At 39.8% G+C, this 23,347-nt stretch overlaps 1 protein-coding gene across 4 annotated transcripts in view; it reads right to left on the reverse strand.

Annotated features, from left to right (window-relative positions):
- Nucleotides 1-23,347, reverse strand: part of zc3h7a (zinc finger CCCH-type containing 7A) — a 43,306-nt gene that overhangs the window by 5,487 nt on the left and 14,472 nt on the right. For 3 of the 4 annotated variants that reach the window (XM_061982004.2, XM_061982002.2, XM_061982005.2), the window contains exons 5-17: nucleotides 18,837-18,995; nucleotides 15,257-15,337; nucleotides 14,149-14,202; nucleotides 14,041-14,077; nucleotides 13,627-13,949; nucleotides 13,309-13,561; nucleotides 13,203-13,231; nucleotides 12,986-13,130; nucleotides 12,746-12,904; nucleotides 6,894-7,099; nucleotides 6,636-6,736; nucleotides 6,374-6,555; nucleotides 652-725 (exon numbers count right to left, since the gene is read on the reverse strand). In XM_061982004.2, coding sequence (XP_061837988.1) covers nucleotides 652-725; nucleotides 6,374-6,555; nucleotides 6,636-6,736; nucleotides 6,894-7,099; nucleotides 12,746-12,904; nucleotides 12,986-13,130; nucleotides 13,203-13,231; nucleotides 13,309-13,561; nucleotides 13,627-13,949; nucleotides 14,041-14,077; nucleotides 14,149-14,202; nucleotides 15,257-15,337; nucleotides 18,837-18,995 — 1,803 coding nt within the window. The remainder of the gene's footprint in view (nucleotides 1-651; nucleotides 726-6,373; nucleotides 6,556-6,635; nucleotides 6,737-6,893; nucleotides 7,100-12,745; nucleotides 12,905-12,985; nucleotides 13,131-13,202; nucleotides 13,232-13,308; nucleotides 13,562-13,626; nucleotides 13,950-14,040; nucleotides 14,078-14,148; nucleotides 14,203-15,256; nucleotides 15,338-18,836; nucleotides 18,996-23,347) is intronic. The other variant, XM_061982003.2, reaches the window with a different exon arrangement.

Below are 23,347 nucleotides of genomic sequence, written 5' to 3' on the forward strand. Positions count from 1 at the left end.
GTTTGGACACACCTTCTCCTCATTCAATGTGTTTTCTTTATTTTCATGACTATTTACATTGTAGATTGTCACTGAAGGCATCAAAACTACGAATGAACACTTGGAGTTATGTACTTAACAAAAAAACGGTGAAATAACTGAAAACATGTTTTATATTCTAATTTCTTAAAAATGGCCACCCTTTGCTCTGATTTCTGCTTTGCACACTCTTGGCATTCTCTCAAATAGCTTCAAGAGGTAGTCACCTAAAATGGTTTTCACTTCACAAGTGTGCTTGAAGCTCATCGAGAGAATACCAAGAGTGTGCAAAGCGGTAATCAGAGCAAAGGGTGGCTATTTTGATGAAACTAGAATATAAAACATGTTTTCAGTTATTTCACCTTTTTTTAAATTTTTTATTCGGTACATAACTCCACATATGTTCATTCATAATTTTGATGCCTTCAGTGACAATCTACAAGTCATGAAAATAAAGAAAACACATTGAATGAGAAGGTGTGTACAAACGTTTGGCCTGTACTGTTGTACATAAATTAAAGATGCATCAATAATCGATTATTAATCGAATCGTAGCGCCCGAATCATAATTGAATCGTGAGGTGCCCAAAGATTCCCACCTCTAATGACATTGTTGATGACGTACAGTCCTACCTGGGTGCCACGCAGTGCTTTGTTTGCGTTCCAAAATATAGTGGCCTCTTGAACAATGCTTTCATTACTAATACCTGCATTGGGGCAATAGAAAGCTTGAATTGAGTCAAATGATCTTTGCTGTGGCAGAAAAATGGATACATGAGACTGAAAAAGTGTACAGTATCTTGCAAATCAATAATGCAGAAAGTAAACCTGGGTATACTTTAAAATAGTCAGTGTACAGCAGTGTATATTTACTATGCAGTGAGAATGAGACAACACTAGGCCTGGGCCGATAACTGCATTATTGCAGACAAACAATATTATTGACCAAGTTAAGCACCTATGTAATCATTATGTATAATAATACAAGTATTGCTTTGGAATGCAGTAAACTTTCATTTCTCATTACCAGTATTTTTTAACCATTGTAAATTGGAAAATTAATAACTTAATTACCCTAAATAAGTTAAAAGGAAAAACGGACTTAATGTTTGTTAGCACTTCAATAAATATTGAACATCTTAAAGTGCAGTTTCTTCTCCAGTGGGAAAACTGGGTTTGGTTTTTTTTTTTTTTAACTTTCAAACAAATTGATGGGCTCAACTTGCTCACTCCTTTGAAGCCAAAATATCCCCCAAACCAGACATTTGGCATTGCAATCATCTTTTTTACTCCTAACTCTTACTATATTGCAGTGCTTCTCTCTAACGACTAGCAAGGCTCTTTGTGTGTGTAAGATATCCACGGAGACAAAGATTGTGGAAGACTATGTATGGGTATCGAATAGAGGTACTTTTTTTTTTTTTAACACCGACCAAATCCTGCCAGTCTTCCTGGGCACCGATTATTGTAAAATCCAAAAAGTGCCATCATGTTTCAGTACATGGGTTGCGTGTGACATTACGGTTGCCAACTCAGCTGTACTTGCACTTCAGCACTTGGTAATCACTCCAGCAGCACTGAGAGCGAACTCGAGGTATGGTTGCAATTTTCAATACAAACAAAAAAAATGACTTAAAACGCTCCAATATAAGTTAAGTAAGACTCAGAAATGGGATAATGAAACAAGATGAAACAGCTGGACAGCAGTTAGCGAACACAAGCTAAAGAGCGACAAAGTTAACCTCAAATTGACTAAAGGATTCACTCAATGTATTGTGTGAATGCCGAGTCATTCACACAATATTATTCTGCACCAAAATGTATCTATTATTATTCTTCCGTAGCGTTTTTCTTTCGCCTATAACTCCCAAACTGTTCATCCGATTGATGCTATTAAAGCGTCAAAACAAGAGATGTCTATCGGCCTATAAATGCTTTAAAATGTAATATCGGAAATTATCGGTGTCGGTTTCAACCTCCCGATTTTCCCGGGAGACTCCCGAATTTCAGTGCCCCTCCCGAAAATCTCCCGGGGCAACCATTCTCCCGACTTCCACCCGGACAACAGTATTGGGGGCGTGCCTTAAAGGCACTGCCTTTAGCGTCCTCTACAACCTGTCGTCACGTCCGCTTTTCCTCCATACAAACAGCGTGCCGGCCCAGTCACATAATATATGCGGCTTTTAAACCCACATAAGTGAATGCACCGCATACTTGATCAACAGCCATACAGGTCACACGGAGGGTGGCCGTATAAACAACTTTAACACTGTTACAAATATGCGCCACACTGTGAACCCACACCAAACAAGAATGACAAACACATTTCGGGAGAACATCCGCACCGTAACACAACAGAACAAATACCCAGAACCCCTTGCAGCACTAACTCTTCCCGGACGCTATACACCCCCCACTACCACCAAACCCCGCCCCCCCACGCCCCAACCTCGCCCCCCTTGTCATTCCACAAACGTTCCCAAACATTACCAGTTTTATAGTAATTCATAATTTTCACGTGTTTTTTTGCCCTTTTTCAACTAACTTAAACCATTCCACTATTTAAACATTTGTCTTGATTAGGACAATAAAACTTGGTATTTTTTTTAACCCCAAAAATTCCCATTTTTTTTACAGTATTCAAAATTTTCCAAAATATTGGACAATAAATGGTAAATGGGTTATACTTGTATGGTGCTTTTCTACCTTCAAGGTACCCAAAGCGCTTTGACACTATTTCCACATCCACACACTGATGCCATGAAAGGCCCTAACCACGACCCATCAGGAGCATGGGTGAAGTGTCTTGCTCAAGGACACAACGGACGTGACGAGGTTGGTAGAAGGTGGGGATCGAACCAGGAACCCTCAGGTTGCTGGCACGGCCACTCTCCCCACTGCGCCACGCCGTCCCAATACAATTGGTACTCAGCTTCCCTCTCTAAAAATACGTAAATGTTCAACACTATTAGAAAATGTGTTTTAGTAAAACACAATTATTTATTCTGAAATTAGCAAAAAAGCAATACTTTTGCAGAAATGCATTCTGGGTAAGGATGTCATTTTGGCCTATTGCAGTGAGATTAAACATTGGCAGTCACCTTTGTATTTCAATAAAGAGTCCCCTTAAGGGCTCATTTGCAAAATGATAATGTTAGTGTATTTAAGCATTACAACTTCTGTTTACTTGTGTTTGTGTAATACACTTTGTGAATCTTCACATTAAAGTCATTTAGTCAAGGCAAGAATCCGGCAACGACCTGTGTGGAGCAGCATGCTGTCAATGTAAGTAATGGTTTTCTTTTTTTTCTTTCTCTAAATGCTAGCTTATTGGCAAGTAAATGTTGCGTACAATCAGGTAATACCGGTATATTTTATTGTAAAAAAAAACATGTTAATTTATCAGAAAAAATAGCTGAAAACGTACTGTTGCAGCAAATAATTCTGGGTAATTAGATGTCATTTTCAACGGCTGAATCGCTCCCTTTAACACCCAAGGTTGGACATCGTGTGTCTTTCATCCCACTGAGGTGGGTTGGAACCCCGGAGGGGACCAAAAAATACAATATTTTAGTTTTTTCCAACATCAATTGCTGCCTGTTTAGTACAGCGGTTAGCATGATTGACTTTCAAGCAAGGGAACCTGGTTCAAATCCCTGACCACCTGAAAGCATTGTCACTAAATTAACCAACGGTGGTTCCATCCATTTTCTACCGCCTGTCCCGTTCGGGGTCGTTAATTTAGTAAATTAATTCTGGGATGCATACTTCCTTGGCTAATTTTGCAATAAGTCTCACTTTAATTCCAACTGTTACAACATACATTTTTCATTTCTAAAGTCATAATACGTTGCAGCGCAGTTTCCGATCTTCAACATTAAAAATGTTCCCACAATGTCGGTATTTCTAGATTCGAACCATTTCACAATTAAACCGTTTCCATCTTTCCTTATAGATTCCACTTGAATTTAAACGAGCATTCATCAATGTTTAAACTATTCCTTCCAGATCATTTTAACATATTCTTACAATTAGAGATGTCCGATATTATCGGCCGATAAATGCTTTAAAATGTAATATCGGAAATTATCGGTATCGGTTTCAAAAAGTAAAATTTATGACTTTTTAAAACGCCGCTGTACGGAGTGGTACACGGACGTAGGGAGAAGTACAGAGCGCCAATAAACCTTAAAGGGGAACATTATCACCAGACCTATGTAAGCGTCAATATATACCTTGATGTTGCAGAAAAAAAGACCATATATTTTTTTTACCGATTTCCGAACTCTAAATGGGTGAATTTTGGCGAATTAAACGCCTTTGTATTATTCGCTCTCGGAGCGATGACGAAGCAATCCGCCATTTTCTCACTTTCGTCGGTGTGTTGTCGGAGGGTGTAACAACACGAACAGGGACGGATTCAAGTTGCACCAGTGGCCCAAAGATGCGAAAGTGGCAAGAAATTGGACGAAATTTGTTCAAAATACGAGGCTGTGGGGAAAGCCGACGGAATGGTCAGTCGTTTGTTCCGCACACTTTACCGACGAAAGCTATGCTACGACAGAGATGGCAAGAATGTGTGGATATCTTGCGACACTCAAAGCAGATGCTGACATCAACTCCAAAACTGGACAGATCAGCTTTCAGGAAAAGAGAGCGGATGAGGGTATGTGGGTATGTCTACAGAATATATTAATTGATGAAAACTTTATTCATTACTCGCGGTTTTACGTAAATGATTATACATAAACTGTGTTTACCAATAATTTAGCTTAAAAACATTTATTTTTTTCAATCATTCGAGTACATTCGGGTAGTCTTGTGTAATGCTGTATTTTGTGTCTATTTAGGTATGGTTAACCTGAGAGCTGAAATCGTGGAAAAATATATGTTCTTAGCGCGCCTGAAATGGGCTGTCTGCACTCTCAAAGTGCATGTTGTTGCCAAATGTATTTCATATGCTGTAAACCTAGTTCATAGTTGTTATTTTCCTTTAATGCCAAACAAACACATACCAATCGTTGGTTAGAAGGCGATCGCCGAATTCGTCCTCGCTTTCTCCCGTGTCGCTGGCTGTCGTGTCTTTTTCGTCGGTTTCGCTTGCATACGGTTCAAACCGATATGGCTCAATAGCTTCAGTTTCTTCTTCAATTTTGTTTTCGCTACCTGCCTCCACACTACAACCATCCGTTTCAATACATGCGTAATCTGTTGAATCGCTTAAGCCGCTGAAATCCGAGTCTGAATCCGAGCTAATGTCGCTATAGCTTGCTGTTCTTTCCGCCATTTTGTTTGTATTGGCATCACTGTGTGACGTCACAGGAAAATGGACAGGTGTATATAACGATGGTTAAAATCAGGCACTTTGAAGCTTTTTTTAGGGATATAAAATTTTGAAAAAAACTTCGAAAAATAAAATAAGCCACTGGGAACTGATTTTTAATGGTTTTAACCCTTCTGAAATTGTGATAATGTTCCCCTTTAAAGGCACTGCCTTTACGTGCCGGCCCAATCACATAATATCTACAGCTTTTCACACACACACACACACACAAGTGAATGCAAGGCATACTTGGTCAACAGCTGAGGGTGGGCGTATAAACAACTTTAACACTTGTACAAATATGCGCCACACTGTGAACCCACACCAAACAAGAATGACAAACACATTTCGGGAGAACATCCGCACCGTAACACAACATAAACACAACAGAACAAATACCCAGAACCCCTTGCAGCACTAACTTTTCCGGGACGCTACAATATACAACCTCCTCATGCTCTCTCAGGGAGCGCATGTCCTAAATTCCAAGCTGCTGTTTTGAGTCATGTTGAAAAAAATTATGCACTTTGTGACTTCAATAATAAATATGGCATTTTTTCCATAACTTGAGTTGATATATTTTGGAAAACCTTGTTACATTGTTTAATGCATCCAGCGGGGCATCACAACAAAATTAGGCATAATAATGTGTTAATTCCACGACTGTATATATCGGTATCAGTTGATATCGGAATCGGTAATGAAGAGTTGGACAATATCGGAATATCGGATATTGCCAAAAAGCCATTATGAGACATCTTTACTTACAATCATTCTAAATTTGGGGCATTCACACACAATTTCTACAGAAAATATATTTTGGAGTTTAAGACGATGATGCACAAAGTAAACCCTCTGGCTCCCTGTTTTAAACCAAAAATGTAAGAAAACAAACACACACGGATATAGCAATTTAAGAAGTTAATTTTCATTTATCGCTCCATTAATTGATTTTGATGGAAATTGATTGATTCGGGCCCAGGCCTAGTTAACAGTAATTATTGTCTAAACATATTGGCAACACAATCTTACCACATTCCTGCTGCATCATCCAGACCTTCAGCTCAATAAGGCTGTGAGCGTAAAAGCAGTCGTCCTCCCTCACGCAGCCGTATCGGACTTCGTGTCGACACAGGTCAAGTTGGCAAAGGGCGTTTAACATTCGGACTTTGGAGTAGCGGACTGTATTGTCTTTTAAAATGTGGACCAGGCACCTGCGTGACAAACACGGGGACTAAGTCACGGAGCCCTCAAACGCCAATAATGCCAGTGGCTACATTTGTCAAATACTTACTTATGTTTCTCAAAGTCATGCCTTGTCTCTGGGTGAGAGCAACGGGATGAGTCGTTTTTGTTCGTTTTGCTGATTATTCTGGGTTTGTGGTCAAAACATACCTGCGAATAGAAAAGATCTTGGCAGTTACCGGTAATATATGAGCTGCACTCTGCCTGCTGCTATCGCACAGAAACACACATTCTACATGATGAATCACAACATGGGAAGATAACACTGCTATCCAGCAAGGCTCCAAGGTAAAGCTCCAATACTCACTCCGCATAGGAACACAAATATCTCTGGGTGCTCCTGCAAGATCTTCGGCACTGACAATTTCATGGAGAAGTTAGACCCGAAGGGATCAAAGAGATGCTCCCGGGAAATAAAGCCTTTTCGCTCCAGAGTCCAAACATCCAACTCCTCCTGACAGTATGCAAAGGTGCAGTGGCCGGGATAGAGGCAGTCTTTACCTACGGCCACCTCTGTAACGCAGACATGTTTATCATGAGATAAAACGACAGCAAAGAATGACATAAATTATGTTACAAATATAGTTCCGGTCACAAGTTTACGAGCACTCATAGTTCCGGTCCTGTACTACCCCATCTGTGCAAAATTAGTGCAGAAACATCTGGTAAAAATAGAAGCTCTGCGTAATTGTGGCGGATCGTCAAAGCTGGTGGAATTTTACATCGTCTCCACAACCACAAGTCAGGTAATCCTGACCCAGCATAAAAAAAATAGTATAGAGAGGTAATCCTGACCCAGCATAAAATAAAAATAGAAGAGAAAACTAGAAAATTCCCGTGGACATTTTGATGGGCCTGCTATCTGTGCCCTGGACATCTGGTCGGAGGTCGCTGGAAGCTGGTGTACTTTTAAAGTGTCCGAATCCGTGAGTTTTAGGTGTAACTGTACAAATTGAGCTAAAGAGCAAGCCTAAAACGTTAGCATGCTAACACTTAGCATTAGAGATGTCCAATAAATGCTTTAAAATGTAATATCGGAAATTACCGGTATCGTTTTTTTTGTTTTTTTTTGTTTTTATTAAATCAACATAAAAAACACAAGATACACTTACAATTAGTGCACCAACCCAAAAAAAACTCCCTCCCCCATTTACACTCATTCACACAAAAGGGTTGTTTCTTTCTGTTATCAATATTCTGGTTCCTACATTATATCATACTTTCCAACCTTGAGACCTCCGATTTCGGGGGGTGGGGGCGTGGTCGGGGGTGGGGCGGGGCGTGGTTGGGGGCGTGGTTAAGAGGGGAGGGTTAGTATATTGACAGCTAGAATTCACCAAGTCAAGTATTTCATACATATATACATATACATATATATATATAGATATCTACATCCTGAAAATATGCAAACAAAACTGTGTTTAGATAATTGATACTTCAAACTTGCATAAATAAATATTAAGGAATATAACATAACTTGGCTTCTGAGAGTTTCAAAATGTAATGAATAAAATGCTAAAGTTGTTGATAAACAAGCAATTATTTTAATTATTAAATATGGTCATTTTAAATGAATTATTATGATAATTTAAAATCAATTATTTCAAATATGTTTATTTTAATGTATAATTCTATGGCTGGATGTAATAAGGAGTCACAAAAAAATACAAATAAAAATACAATTAATTTTGATGTTTTTAGCAAAATATAGTAAAAATGTATTTAGTTTTTTTTTTTTTAAATTAATAAATATATTTATTTTTAGGTAAAATAAACATAATAATACAATTTATCTCTAGTCTGGATGATTTAGTTCTTGTCACCCTGTTGTCCTCCCGTCATGAAAAAAGGCTGTCCTCACTCAGGTCCGCATGGGGCTGGAGGGGGCGTGGCTTACAGCTCCGGCTGAAAATCGGGTGATTTTCGGGAGAATATTTGTCCCGGGAGGTTTTGGGGAGAGGCGCTGAATTTCGGGAGTCTCCCGGAAAATTCGGGAGGGTTGGCAAGTATGACATTATATATCAATATATAACAATACAGTCTGCAAGGGATACAGTCCGTAAGCACACATGATTGTGCGTGCTGCTGGTCCACTAATAGTACTAACCTTTAACACTTAATTTGACTCATTTTCATTAATTACTAGTTTCTATGTAATGTATGTGCAAATTCCAAGCTGCTGTTTTGAGGCATGTTAAAAGAATTAATACACTTTGTGACTTCAATAATAAAAATGGCAGTGCCATGTTGGGACTTTTTTCCATAACTTGAGTTGAAGTTGTTCTCTTATTTTTGTAAACCTGATGCGGGGCATCACAACAAAATTAGGCATAATAATGTGTTCATTCCAAGACTGTATATATCGGTATCGGTTGATATCGGAATTGGTAATTAAGAGTTGGACAATATCGGAATATCGGCAAAAAAGCCATTATCGGACATCTCTACTTAGCATGTGTCACATACTAAGTTATGTAACTTTGGGGTTGCAAGCGCCTATTCACTGCTGCTTGACACTATGGGATTGGGCGTTTTTGCATTGCAGCAGGCCCGTAATAATTCAATAAAAAAGAGAAAATTGAAAATACAGCGCTACCCTCGTTTTTGTACACTGTAATGTTATTGTAATTTTGTTTTTGACAAAATATTTGCCAGAATATTGCCATGTTTTTTGTATGGCGCCTCAAACATTGCGCATATCAAAATGTATTCCGTGGAAAAGAGTGCTCAAACAGAGAATGAATGTAGAACGTTGGTGCTTGTTTTGTAATAATCAACATTGGAGCAGAAAGTTGCATGTGCCAGCACTTTGATAAAAACGGTTAGAAACACCATTAAATTCAAGAAATAACTCATAGCAAAGCAGGGTTGGGCAATGGCAAAAAAAAAAGTATGATTATTAATTTTTTCACACCATATTTTTAACCAGCTAGTTTTAAAGCATCTGCACTAAAAACTAAAGAAACTAGATGTAAACTCAGATTAAATTTTTGCTCAAAAGTAAAACAAATGTAAAATAACACAGGGAACTACTTTACAGTTCTGAGTCTGAAGTCCCCCCTAAAAACAAATTGCCCCGTCAGAGATAATGAATGAGTAAATATTTCAAAATGTAAACATTACCATTTTCAAATCATGAAAATGATACACTGATGACATCATTGGTTTGCAAATGAGCATCATATCTAATAACAATACATATAGTTTCCAATTTGCTTTAAGCTAATGAACTGAAATGCTAATCTTTGGTGTGCTGGCAACAGTTGCAAGCTGTGCAGACTACACTCGCATTTTCACACTTTCCATATAATCACTTGGGTGGTACGTCTTCAAATGATTAAAGATACTGATGTGGAGAAAATCAAGCCGATGTACAACACAATGTGGCTGCCACCGACAACCAACCCATGCTGAGTTAGCTTTTTTCACAACAGTAACTTCATCTTTGGAGGATAACTCAGAGTCCTGGCTAGAATGTATTTCTCTGCTCTCAGCTGTGCATTTAACCTTCAAGTACATCTGTGGCAAATTAAAACTGGAAGTAGAGCTGGATGGAATCTGATTGGTTGCGGTCACGCACATTTCGCACGTTCTTATGATTTCTGAGCTCACTATGCTCACTGCTCGCTGTACATATCCTACCAAGTCAGACCTACACTGTTTCAATGTCCATTTCTCAGATGATATAATTGTTGATGACTGAAGTGCTGATATCAACCAAACCTAACCACCCCACCCCACTCCACATCCCACCCCCGGATTGTAAATAATGTAAATAATTCAATGTATATACTCTGATGATTAACTTGTGTGATGACTGTATTATGCTGATAGTATATATTTGTACCATGAATTGATTAACGTGGACCCCGACTTAAACAAGTTGAAAAACTTATTGGGGTGTTACCATTTAGTGGTCAATTGTACGGAATATGTACTGTGCAGTTTACTAATAAAAGTTTCAATCAATCAATCAATCCCGCCATGTTTGATCAAGTTAATATGGTCACAGCTGATCACCGTGATTGACCTGAAATCTATCACGACCATCAATCACGGAATCGCCCAGCCCTAACAAGGTACAAAAATGTCATCCACATGACTCTTCCCTCAGCTCATCGCCAACAAGAGTCTTCAATAAAAAGGTAAAAGTGATGTTAAATGATTACAAATTTAATTAATCATTTATACACATTTCGCTTAGTGTTTTGCATATAAAACTATAATTATTCTCTGTGGAAAGTGTTTTGTGTTCATAATTCTGGCTGTCTGGATAAGATTATTTGGATTGACATTGTTTCTTATGGAAAAAAATTGCTTCGCTTTTTTGTACATTTTGATCTTTGTCTGACGGATTACTAACGAAACGAGGGTACAATTGTAAATTAAAATTTGAGATGTACCGTATTTTTCGGATTATAAATCGCTCCTTAGTATAAATCGCACCGGCCGAAAATGCATAATAATGAAGGAAAAAAACATATATAAGTCGCACTGGAGTATAAGTCGCATTTTTGGGGGAAATTTATTTGACAAAATCCAACACCAAGAATAGACATTTGAAAGGCAATTTAAAATAAATAAAGAATAGTGAACAACAGGCTGAATAAGTGTACGTTATATGAGGCATAAATAACCAACTGAGAACGTGCCTGGTATGTTAACGTAACATATTATGGTAAGAGTCATTCAAATAACTATGACATATAGAACATGCTATACGTTTCCTGCAGTATATGATTTCCTTTTCGGTGCTATTTTTGTTCAGCCCTTCTCAGTTTTTATAAATTACCGCCAATGTTGAAATGATCAATTTTCATAGGTACAGAAGTAGTAGCAGGTAGCTTCTTTTTTTTCACAATACACTTCTGCCATGACCCACCCCCGCTAAATTTTTATTGGTTGACGTGTGTGTGTGTGTGTGACGATTGCTGATATACGTCTAGTCTCTTACGTGAATGAGATAAATAATATTATTTGATATTTTACGGGTAATGTGTTAATAATTTCACACATAAGTCGCTCCAGAGTGTAAATCGCACCACCAGCCAAACTATGAAAAAAACTGCGATTTATAATCCGAAAAATACGGTATGTTGTATTATCATTAGGGGTGTAATGGTACGTGTATTTGTATTGAACCGTTTCGGTACGGGGGTTCCAGTTCGGTTCGGAGGTGTACCGAACGAGTTTCCACACGGACATATTAAGTAGCGTAACGCACGTTGTGTAAACAATGCACACCGAGGCAAACACACGGCATGCTAGCAGCTAACGGGCTACGATAGACCATACGTCCTCTTTTCACCGGACATGTCCTCTTTTGCAGAGCTGTCAGGGCGGAGTTTCTTAAATGCCTCAAATGTCCGGCATTTTGAGTTAGGGTTGCGTGTATTTTCAATGTACGTTCAGGGTTAAGAAGGGGTTAAAAACAAAACTAATTGTGCGCGCAGCAGCATTGGTGAGGGAGGGGCAGAGAGAGAGAGAGAGAGAGAGAGAGTTATGATAAACGTGCATGCGTCGCCAGGCTCTGCTTTTTATCCATAGATTTATCAGATTAAATGTTTTATTATCTACAGCAGGGGTGTCAAAAGTGTGCCCCGGAGGCCATTTGCGGCCCACAGCTAATGTTTTAAAGGCCCACGGGACATTCTAAAAATACTATTAAAATAAACAAAAACATAACAAAAGTGAAATAAAAAAGCTTAAAGGTTAAATGTAATTTAGAAAAAGTTGCAATGTTGACTAATAAAACAAAGCTGTTTTTTTTCTTTCAAACTGTCATTGCTCAAAACATAATATTGAATCAAAATCAATGTTATTATGAATTTTTGACCTATCCAAGGTTCCCATGACTTCACATCAAATATTCCACTAAGAAAAATATTTTTGGTGGAAGATTTTGCAAATTTGGTAAATAAATAACCCAAAAATGTATATTTTGTTGTTTTCTTACTGTACCGAAAATGAACCGAACCGTGACCTCTAAACCGAGGTACGTACCGAACCGAAATTTTTGTGTACCGTTACACCCCTAATTATCATCCATCCTGGAATCAGAAATTCAATATGAGTGTGTATAAACTTTGGCTCAAACAAGTTCTCTAAGCATCCGTTCAGTATGTGCCACTAACAAAGAAGTGCCAATAGAACTTGTACCTTTGCAAATGTAATAAGGCCCGGCATATTGTGTTTTTGTTGGTCTGGGTCGTATGAGCTTCCATGTTTTATCGGGTGAACGATTCATTCGGCCCAGCAAAGTGTCCTTTTTGCACTTGTGCTCTTCGCTATGGAGCGTGTAGTCCAACACGCCAGGACCTGTTGGCAACAAAGAGCGCAATTCAGATTAAAAAAGGTGTTGTCTACTATCACCTCATGCGAGTCACACACACGTCCCACCTGTTTTGACGTAGCACACTGAACACGCCTGTTTAAATTCGTGCTTTTCAGTTAAGGGGTTCTTTGCCAAGTCCGGGGTGGCGGGTGGACCCTTCACTTCTGGCATTCCCACAGCCATTCCCATTGGACTTTCAGTGTTGCTAATCTGCGTCAGGAAAAAAAAAAACATTCAATAAAGAAATGTGTCAACTCACACAGTCGCACGTGTTACGGTCACCTGTGGCATGAATGAACTTGCAGAATAATCTGGAAATTAGAAGGAATACACAAGTGAGTGTCATCTTATTGCTACACATGCATGACGATACAGAAAACAATCATACCGTTTCTAAAGTCTGACAAGGAAAGGTTATCCAGGGCGTCCAAGGGTTGGGATAGAGTGTCGAAAGGGTTCATCCTGAAATAGGAAGTAGACCCTGATTGGTGATAGAGGGGGGGCAGATTCACGGTGCACTGCTCGGAGCTGGAGTGCAGATAGGGGTTGATGGGAGGAAGCATGAGCAACGGGTTTGTCATGGAGCTGACTGAGGCGATACTGTTTTGCAAAGAAAGGGGTGCCTTCACTGTTCGCATGACCTAAACAGAGAGAAAACAGGTTGTTGGACGTTTAAGGTGGCAGAGTGTTGCTTCCACTCACTAACCATGGATTTGTTATGACCGGCTTGGTCCAGCAGGTCATCCAGGTCGTCGCCGATAATATCCGTCTCAAAGTCTGCAGTGGAATTGAGCAACGAGTGGGGCTTACTAGTCCGGCAGCCATTCATAAACATGGAGACCTGGCGGGGGGCGGATGAGGGCACAGACTTGGAGAGTGATTCAAAGCCCGGGGGCTCACGGGGGATGATAGTGTTGGTGAGTGGAAGCTCATCCACTGCTGTGTCATTAAGCGGCGGCTGCACGACAACCGGAGGTTGAATCGGACCAGGAACAACAACACTGCTTTCTGGGACCAATGGAGGCACTTCTGGAACACACATTTTATCATTGTTAAACAGAGTTATCTTGTGGCAGTCTCAACAATAAATATTTACATATTCTGGTGGTTTGACACTTACCAATATCTATATCTTCCACTGAGGAGTTTTGCGATGCCTAAAGAAATGCAGAGGGAAAAGTCCTTGAAATGATTAGTTCTTTAAAAACATGAACATTGTTTCTTATACCTTGTCACAGGCGGCATCCTGATAACTCGATCCACGCAAAACATTCAAGGCTGGCTGCAAAAATCAAATAAAATATCTACTTCAGCAGGGTATGCGAGTTCAAGTGTAATAATAAATTAGGAGCACATGATAGAAAGATAATTATCTGGCTGTTATGAGGAATTATGACGCCACACAAATAAATCTGATAACAAAAAAACAACAACTCTGATAACAGATATTAACCCTTGTGTAATGCTCATATTGTTGTTACTCAGCCAGCGTTTGTGGGTCTGATGGAGTCGTTGCATTTTGTGGCTTTTAATGACTCACAATCAAACACTTTTATGTTAAAATACTGAACAGATGTTTACCTTATCCCAATAAACATCTGTTCAGTATTTTAACATAAAAGTGTTTGATTGTGAGGCATTAAAAGCCACAAAATGCAACGGGTCCTTACCATATCCCAATAAACATCTGTTCAGTATTTTAACATAAAGGTGTTTGATTGTGAGGCATTAAAAGCCACAAAATGCAACGGGTCCATCAGACCCACAAACGCTGGCTGAGTAACAACAATATGAACGTTGCATGGAAATTTCTCTGCCAGTTTCTGCATCCCACAGGGATTCTTCTTTTGTGTTTCTGCACCTGCGGTTCCCACACAAGATTGCAACATTGTGTGTCAACACTGTCTGCTCTCATTTTCTCGCACATTTGACCCTCTGATGTTCTGTGTACCTACACTCTGTCCTCCTCCTGTCTCTGCCTGCTGTGTGTGAGTGTGTGTGTGTGTGTGTGTGTGTGTGTGTGTGTGTGTGTGTGTGTGTGTGTGTGTGTGTGTGTGTGTGTGTGTGGTACACAGAACATCAATTTCCACACTTCCAGTGGACCCGGACATCTTATATGTAATAGAAATGTGTAGGGGGGGTATATGGTCATTAAATATGTATTCTGATGTATGGTCTTCACAGAAAATGAACCAAAGTCAGTGAGTCTCAGTTTGAAAAATAAATAAATTGCATCATTTTTCTTTTAATAAAAAATAAAAACGGGACCCACAGACCCAAACAAGGGTTAAAAAGATATCCAATGAGGCAAGACGGTATGGGGTGTTGACACGCACCTTACTCCTGACATAAGCTTTACGGATTTTCAATCCTAATATTTTGGCAAGGTCCTGAGTCAGCTGTATAACACTGGGATCCTGGGGGGGAACCAACAAAAGGAGAGAATACATGTTATTTTACAACAGAGCTTGACAAGTCATGGTGATTTTAATTGCTCCTCCTGTTATTCATTATAAAAGATAACTTCCACAGAGAACCGTATGAACGAACACTCGGGACTAGAAATGTATGTACTTTGACTTCAATAAATGTAGTTTTATACATTTATTTGTGGCAGACACCAACCCCAACGCCACACATACCGTATTTTCCGCACTATTAGCCGCACCTAAAAACCACAAATTTACTCAAAAGCTGACAGTGCGGCTTTTAACCCGGTGCGCTTTATATATGGATTAATATTAAGATTCATTTTCATAAAGTTTCGGTCTCGCAACTTCGGTAAACAGCCGCCATCTTTTTTCCCCGTAGAAGAGGAAGTGCTTCTTCTTCTACGCAAGCAACCGCCAAGGTAAGCACCCGCCCCCATAGAACAGGAAGCGCTTCTTCTTCTACTGTAAGCAACCACCCGCCCGCGTAGAAGATATTACCGTACGTTTCATTTCCTTTGTGTGTTTACATCTGTAAAGACCACAAAATGGCTCCTACTAAGCGACAGGGATCCGGTTCATGAAAAGACGCAATCTCTCCATCCGCACACGGATTACTATTTCACAGCAACTGCCTAAAGACTTTCAAGAAAAGCTGGCTACTTTCCGTGCATATTGTAAAAACAAGATAGCTGAAAAAAAGATCCGGCCAGAAAACATTATCAACATGGACGAGGTTCCACTGACTTTTGATATTCCTGTGAACCGCACTGTGGATACAACGGGAGCACGTACGGTGAATATTCGCACCACAGGGAATGAGAAGTCATCCTTCACTGTGGTTCTAGCTTGCCATGCTAATGGCCAGAAACTTCCATCCATGGTGATATTCAAAAGGAAGACCTTGCCAAAAGAGACCTTTCCAGCCGGCGTCATCATAAAAGCTAACTCGAAGGGATGGATGAAGAAAAGATGAGCGAGTGGTTAAGGTAAGTTTAAGTTTACGCGAAGAGGCCGGGTGGCTTTTTTCACGCAGCTCCGTCCATGTTGATGTACGATTCCATGCGCGCCCACATCACGCTGGTTTTAATATATTATTAAAGTTTGACTGACCTATTTGACTGTTTTTTTGACATTCCTTTAGCGCAGTTAGATGCGGCTTACAACACGGGGCGGCTTATAGGTGGACAAAGTTTTGAAATATGCCGTTCATTGAAGGCGCGGCTTATAACCCAGGGCGCCTTATGGTGCGGAAAATACGGTAGATTTCAGTCCTGTGATAAACACTGAAATGGATGCAAATGTTGTATTGTTTTAAAACATAAATCTTTCAAACTTAATGGAGGTTTTGCGCTGTTTCTAGTTTCATTTAATTTTGCCTTGTTTTTATCTGCGGTCTTTACATTAAATGACCCTGGGTAGGAAAAATTATTGATTCTACGACGCATCATAATTTTAATAATGGACATATGTACAAATATCAATTATTTACATATGTTGAATAAAGTAATAGAGACGGTTCTAAAATGTGGTATTAGTAGTCTATGTTTGGTTATAACTAACCATGGGAGAACTATTAGCCAACATTCTCTTAATGGTTAGCACGGACACGCGGAGGAGGGAGTCTAAACTAGCTAGAATGTGAAATAGTGAAACAAGAAAAGACTAAAGGCCTTGTACATTTCAACAGAAGGCTAATAGGAACAATGTTACAGCAGAGTAACCAGCTGAGATAAGTCAAGAGAAATAATGTCCATACAGTGCGGCAGCCGACTGGCAACACTTTCAGCAATAGATATGGATGAGCAGATAGACGACACACATCTTTAAGCCGCAAGTTTATGTTGCCAAAGTGTTTGACATTCTGTTGATTTTGAAGGTACAAAAATTAAATAAAGAATGACCGCTTGCCAAGAAGGGACTTTTATATATTTTTTCACTTAGCAGGCTATAACAGCTCTGACGTACTGTAGCTATTCTTCAATATATATATATATACACATATATATATATATATATATACACACATATATGCTGGGCGCATTAACATCCAAAAACTGGAAATGACGCAATACAGCATACAGTACTAACCAAAGGAGGATCCTTGGAGACATAATAGTAACACTATTAAAAATTAAATGTAATACGTTCAGAATAAGGAATAGACAATATATTAAGACTATAAAATATAATATTAAAGCTGTTCAAATTGAGGTGCCCAATGATTCCCACCTCTAATAATGACACTGTAGCTGACACTGTGTTTATATATTGTGCATAATGATGGAGTACACTGCAAAAACTGATGTCTAAGTAAGATTAAATATCTCAAATAAGGGTGATATTTGCTTATTTTCTGTCTGATGAAATAATTCTTCTCACTAAGCAGATTTTATGTTACGGTGTTTTACTTTGTTTTAAGGGTTTTGGTCCTAAATGATCTCAGTAAGATATTACAGCTTGTAGCTGAGATTTTATGACCTATATTGAGTAAAACATGCTTAAAACTAGAATATCAACTGTTGCAAAGCTGTCATCAACACTCACAAGTACAAAACTACTTTTTTAAAGTAAAAATTTCTTACTTCAAGCCTGAAAAAAAAAAACATGACTTTGACACAATTTTGTCTCATAATTAAACGGATGACGGCCAAATAGACTTTGCTGTTTTATTTTCAATGAAACAAGAGAAAATACGTACTCTTATAGTAGTACAGTTGGCACAGTACTGTAAACGGACAGTTAATATTTAAACATTTAACATGTGACATTTCAAACTATTTTGAAGAGAAATAGTTCATGCACATTCAGATGAATTCTTCAAAATTACAATGAAATTTTTTTTGGCTGGGGGCCGGGCTGTATATATGCTGATGTCATGTTATCGATGGAAAAATGCATTTTTAGACCATATAATTTGCCTGAGCGGCTAGTAGACCCCGAGAGTAACAAGCGGTTGCCTTTCCATTAAGAACAATAAATTAGTTTTTAGTATAAGTTTGCTGGATTCAAGAAATGTAATGCTGAGCGCATATCATTATGTCAAGATAATGGCACTAGCATTTACTTAATTTAAGAATATTGTTTAACATATTGAACAAAACGGTCTGTTTTTTTTTCTACCAAGAAAAGTGCACTTGTTATTAGTGAGAATATACTTATTTTAAGGTATTTTTGGGTTCATTGAAGTTAGCTAACTTTACTTGTTTTGGAAAGTTTTGACAAGCCAAATTTTCTTGTTCTATTGGCAGATAATTTTGTTTAGTTCAAATAAAATACCCCTCATTTTTGTATTTTTTGTTGTTGTTTTTGAACACTGACTTTTTGCAGTGTAAAAAGGACGTCATCAGCGAAAAGACCTTTGCCAATACCATCACTTTCATTTCAAGCAAACAGTTTTGTCAAAAGCTTAGCTGTTTTCTTCACGCCTGACTCGTCGGCGCTCTTTCATTTTACTCTTTCCATCACCTGGAAGGTTTTATCTTACCTGAGGCACAGCTAGAGAACATTTGGCCACAGCGTCGTAGGCCTCTTGATGTCTCCCCATTTCCTTTAGCGACTTTGCTTTTCTGTACAGAGCTTTGTAGTTGCCATCATTCAACTGAAGGGCCTTTTCACAGTCTTCTAACGCTTGGTCATATAGTCCCTGGGAAAGGAAAAACAAACGCCCCAGTGTTAGACAGTGACTCCTATCTGTTGTAGATAAGAGTGTGCATTTATCGCCTTCTAGATCAATGCAATAAGAGCCATTGCAGAAAGAAAAACAGGTCGCTCTTTACTTAAGTAGGTTGCCTGTGACTTCTAACGTTGCCGTGTTAAAAAAGTAATGAATACATCTGCCGCTTTCTGGACAAGACCATGTCCAGTGACACGTTCTTTGCAGTAAATTTACAACTCTGGCCTAAAAAAAAGGCCTCACACAGCCCATGGACTGCCATGCCGCGCAATATAATGCTTATGCTTACGTTATCAGGGCGTAACAGCTTTTTCAATAAAGAATCTGTACGATAAAGAGAACACATTAAGTGACGGACAGAAAGTATAATTACCCATAGTCACGTGTCTACACCGTAAACGAACACAGAAAACTATGCAATTTTACATTTTGCATTGTTCCCTTAAAAGGGTACTGCACTTTTTGGGAATTTTGCCTATCAATCACAACTATTATCCATCCATCCATCCATCTTCTTCCGCTTATCCGAGGTCGGGTCGCGGGGGCAGCAGCCTAAGCAGGGAAGCCTAGACTTCCCTCTCCCCAGCCACTTCGTCCAACTCCTCCCGGGGGATCCCGAGGCGTTCCCAGGCCAGCCGGGAGAGATAGTCTTCCCAACGTGTCCTTGGTCTTCCCAGTGGCCTCCTACCGGTCGGACATGCCCTAAACACCTCCCTAGGGAGGCGTTCAGGTGGCATCCTGACCAGATGCCCGAACCACCTCATCTGGCTCCTCTCGATGTGGAGGAGCAGCGGCTTTACTTTGAGCTCCCCCCGGATGACAGAGCTTCCCACCCTATCTCTAAGGGAGAGCCCCGCCACCCGGCGGAGGAAACTCATTTCGGCCGCTTGTACCCGTGATCTTGTCCTTTCGGTCATGACCCAAAGCTCATGACCATAGGTGAGGATGAGAATGAAGATCGACCGGTAAATCGAGAGCTTTGCCTTCCGGCTCAGCTCCTTCTTCACCACAATGGATCGATACAGCGTCCGCATTACTGAAGACGCCGCACCGATCCGCCTGTCGATCTCACGATCCACTCTTCCCTCACTCGTGAACAAGACTCCGAGGTACTTGAACTCCTCCACTTGGGGCAAGATCTCCTCCCCAACCCGGAGATGGCACTCCACCCTTTTCCGGGCGAGAACCATGGACTCGGACTTCGAGGTGCTGATTCCCATCCCAGTCGCTTCACACTCGGCTGCGAACCGATCCAGTGAGAGCTGAAGATCTTGGCCAGATGAAGCCATCAGGACCACATCATCTGCAAAAAGCAGAGACCTAATCCTGCAGCCACCAAACCAGATACCCTCAACGCCCTGACAGCGCCTAGAAATTCTGTCCATAAAGGTTATGAACAGAATCGGTGACAAAGGGCAGCCCTGGCGGAGTCCAACCCTCACTGGAAACGGGTCCGACTTACTGCCGGCAATGCGGACCAAGCTCTGACACTGATTATAAAGGGAGCGAACCGCCACAATAAGACAGTCCGTTACCCCATACTCTCTGAGTACTCCCCACAGGACTTCCCGGGGTACACGGTCGAATGCCTTCTCCAAGTCCACAAAGCACACGTAGACTGGTTGTGCAAACTCCCATGTACCCTCAAGGACCCTGCCGAGAGTATAGAGCTGGTCCACAGTTCCATGACCAGGACGAAAACCACACTGTTCCTCCTGAATCCGAGGTTCGACTATCCGGCGTATAATCCTCTCCAGTACACCTGAATAGACCTTACCGGGAAGGCTGAGGAGTGTGATCCCACGATAGTTGGAACACACCCTCCGGTTCCCCTTCTTAAAGAGAGTAACCACCACCCCGGTCTGCCAATCCAGAGGTACCGCCCCCGATGTCCACGCGATGTTGCTGAGTCTTGTCAACCAAGACAGCCCCACAACATCCAGAGCCTTAAGGAACTCCGGGCGGATCTCATCCACCCCCAGGGCCTTGCCACCGAGGAGCTTTTTAACTACCTCGGCAACCTCAGCCCCAGAAATAGGAGAGCCCACCACAGATTCCCCAGGCCCTGCTTCTTCATAGGAAGATGTGCTGGTAGAATTGAGGAGGTTTGAGGAGGTCTGAGGACAATTATTATGCAGGACATTAAATACATTTGATCAAAAGTCTGCTTACAATAGAGGCTATGGGAGTCGTTCAATTCTGCCGATAGAGCCCCTAAAGACATCCAAACACCCCCATTAGGGTTTTATATACATGATGTAAGTATATATGTTATGTAGTAACGGGCACATTTATAACAACATTTAATATTTACGTATTTTAGTCATTTTAAGCATACGTGGCGCCTTAATTCCAAAAATGCATCACAACGTTTGCTTCTTTTTTCTTCTTTACTGAATATTACTCACTGTGGACTTTATGAGAGCTAACAAACATAATAAAACATAATTTTTTAACGTACAAGGTTTGTTGAAACAAGCGCTTTATGTCGTTCTCGCCAGTTCCAGGTCCTAAATCGTGGTCAAAGTGAAGTGAATTACATTTATATAGCGCTTTTTCTCAAGTGACTCAAAGCGCTTTACACTGTGAAACCCAATATCTAAGTTTCATTTAAACCAGTGTGGGTGGCACTGGGAGCAGGTGGGTAAAGTGTCTTACCCAAGGACACAACGGCAGTGACTAGGATGGCGGAAGTGGGGATCGAACCTGGAACCCTCAAGTTGCTGGCACAGCCACTCTACCAACCGAGCCATACCGCCCCAACAAAGTGTCTCAACTTGTCAGATTATATTCTCAGCCAGGGTTTTCTTTAAATGTAAACGATCATGGCGCAACGCCACGGCAAGAATACTGCCACCACACCTTCAAAATAAGATTTTCTTTATTTGTTTGTCATGAACTTTTTTTAAAATGAAAACAAATTTAAGGGATGTACTGTATGAATGGATATAATGTATATAGTCTATTATTTGCGTACTGTTGGCTATAATAAGCTTGAAAAACAACTCAAATATTATAAAAATGTTCCTCGTTGCTTTATTTTGAAAAAAAAACACGCATCACGAGTCAGCAGCTGGTTGCGCACCTAACCGAGTTAACACCCGGCAAAAGTAAGGAGAGAAAGTTGAGGAGAAAGGTATTTTAAGTTAATTAATGCATTTCTTGTTCAATCAAGTGTACACTACTTTAAGTCTTTTGACATTACTACCGACAAAAACCTCCGTTTTGTTTTGTGTTGTTTTCTCCGGACACTCTAGTTTCTTCTCATATTCCAAAAATATGCATGTTATCTTCATTGGAGACTGTAAATTGTCCATAGATATGAATGCTAGAGTGAATGATTCTCTATCTGTGTACTGCGATTGGACATGCTAATTTGAGTTAGCTTGTCTATGAGCCAGTCTATTGTAAGTTAGCATCAAGCTAGCGGCATTACAGCTCAACCTTTATCCTGCATAATTGTATTGATTTTTTCGGTTTACTCCAAATTATTTTATTAATTTAACGTGATTCCTACATGTATGTGCACTTCATGTGTATATATAATGTACTTTCTTTAGTGTGGTTAGTTTTACAGTGACTTTATTGTAAAGAATATCAACAAAACACCTAGTTATTTTTTTCCACGTCTAACTCAAAGGACAGTTTACATATTTGGCAAACTAAATTGCAACAATAAAGTATAGCCCGAGTTACCTTTTAAAATAAGCAGCAGCAATTAAAACTGCATTAAACAAAGAGCACAGTCTAACAAGTAAAATGGTTTGTGTTAAAGCTGATTGTGATTCTTTCGATGTAAGAATACAATTTAATATTAATATCATTAATGGCATTATTAACTACTTACACCAATATTTGTTTTTAAATATACATAAAACATTTGTTTAACCTTTTTCAAGAAAATATGCAAATCAAAATTTTCATGTCATATATGATGTCATTGACCGCGCCCCCCGCCGCCACGTATATAGTGGCAATCAATAATAATAATAACAATAGATTAGATTTTATATCGCACTTTTCTATTATTATATACTCAAAGCGCTCACAGAGAAGTGGGATAATCAAGGGGAAACCCTGCTCAGCTATCTACTTTCCAGGTGAGATGCCTGATTTATGATCTAGAATAAACTTACAGGGGAGCAGGGAAGCGAGGAAACAGCAGACCACCCGATGATGTAAACATAGGGAGACACAGAAGTGATTATGTCACCGCTATAGTTTGTCTGCGTTGGCGCTTAAAATAACAATATTAACAATAATTGGTTAATATTCAAGTCATAAAATGTAAATTAAGTATTGTTGGCGCTTTTTAAATGGGT

Source organism: Nerophis lumbriciformis, linkage group LG24 (assembly GCF_033978685.3).
Source record: "Nerophis lumbriciformis linkage group LG24, RoL_Nlum_v2.1, whole genome shotgun sequence".
In the NCBI taxonomy this organism is placed as follows: Eukaryota; Metazoa; Chordata; class Actinopteri; order Syngnathiformes; family Syngnathidae; genus Nerophis; species Nerophis lumbriciformis.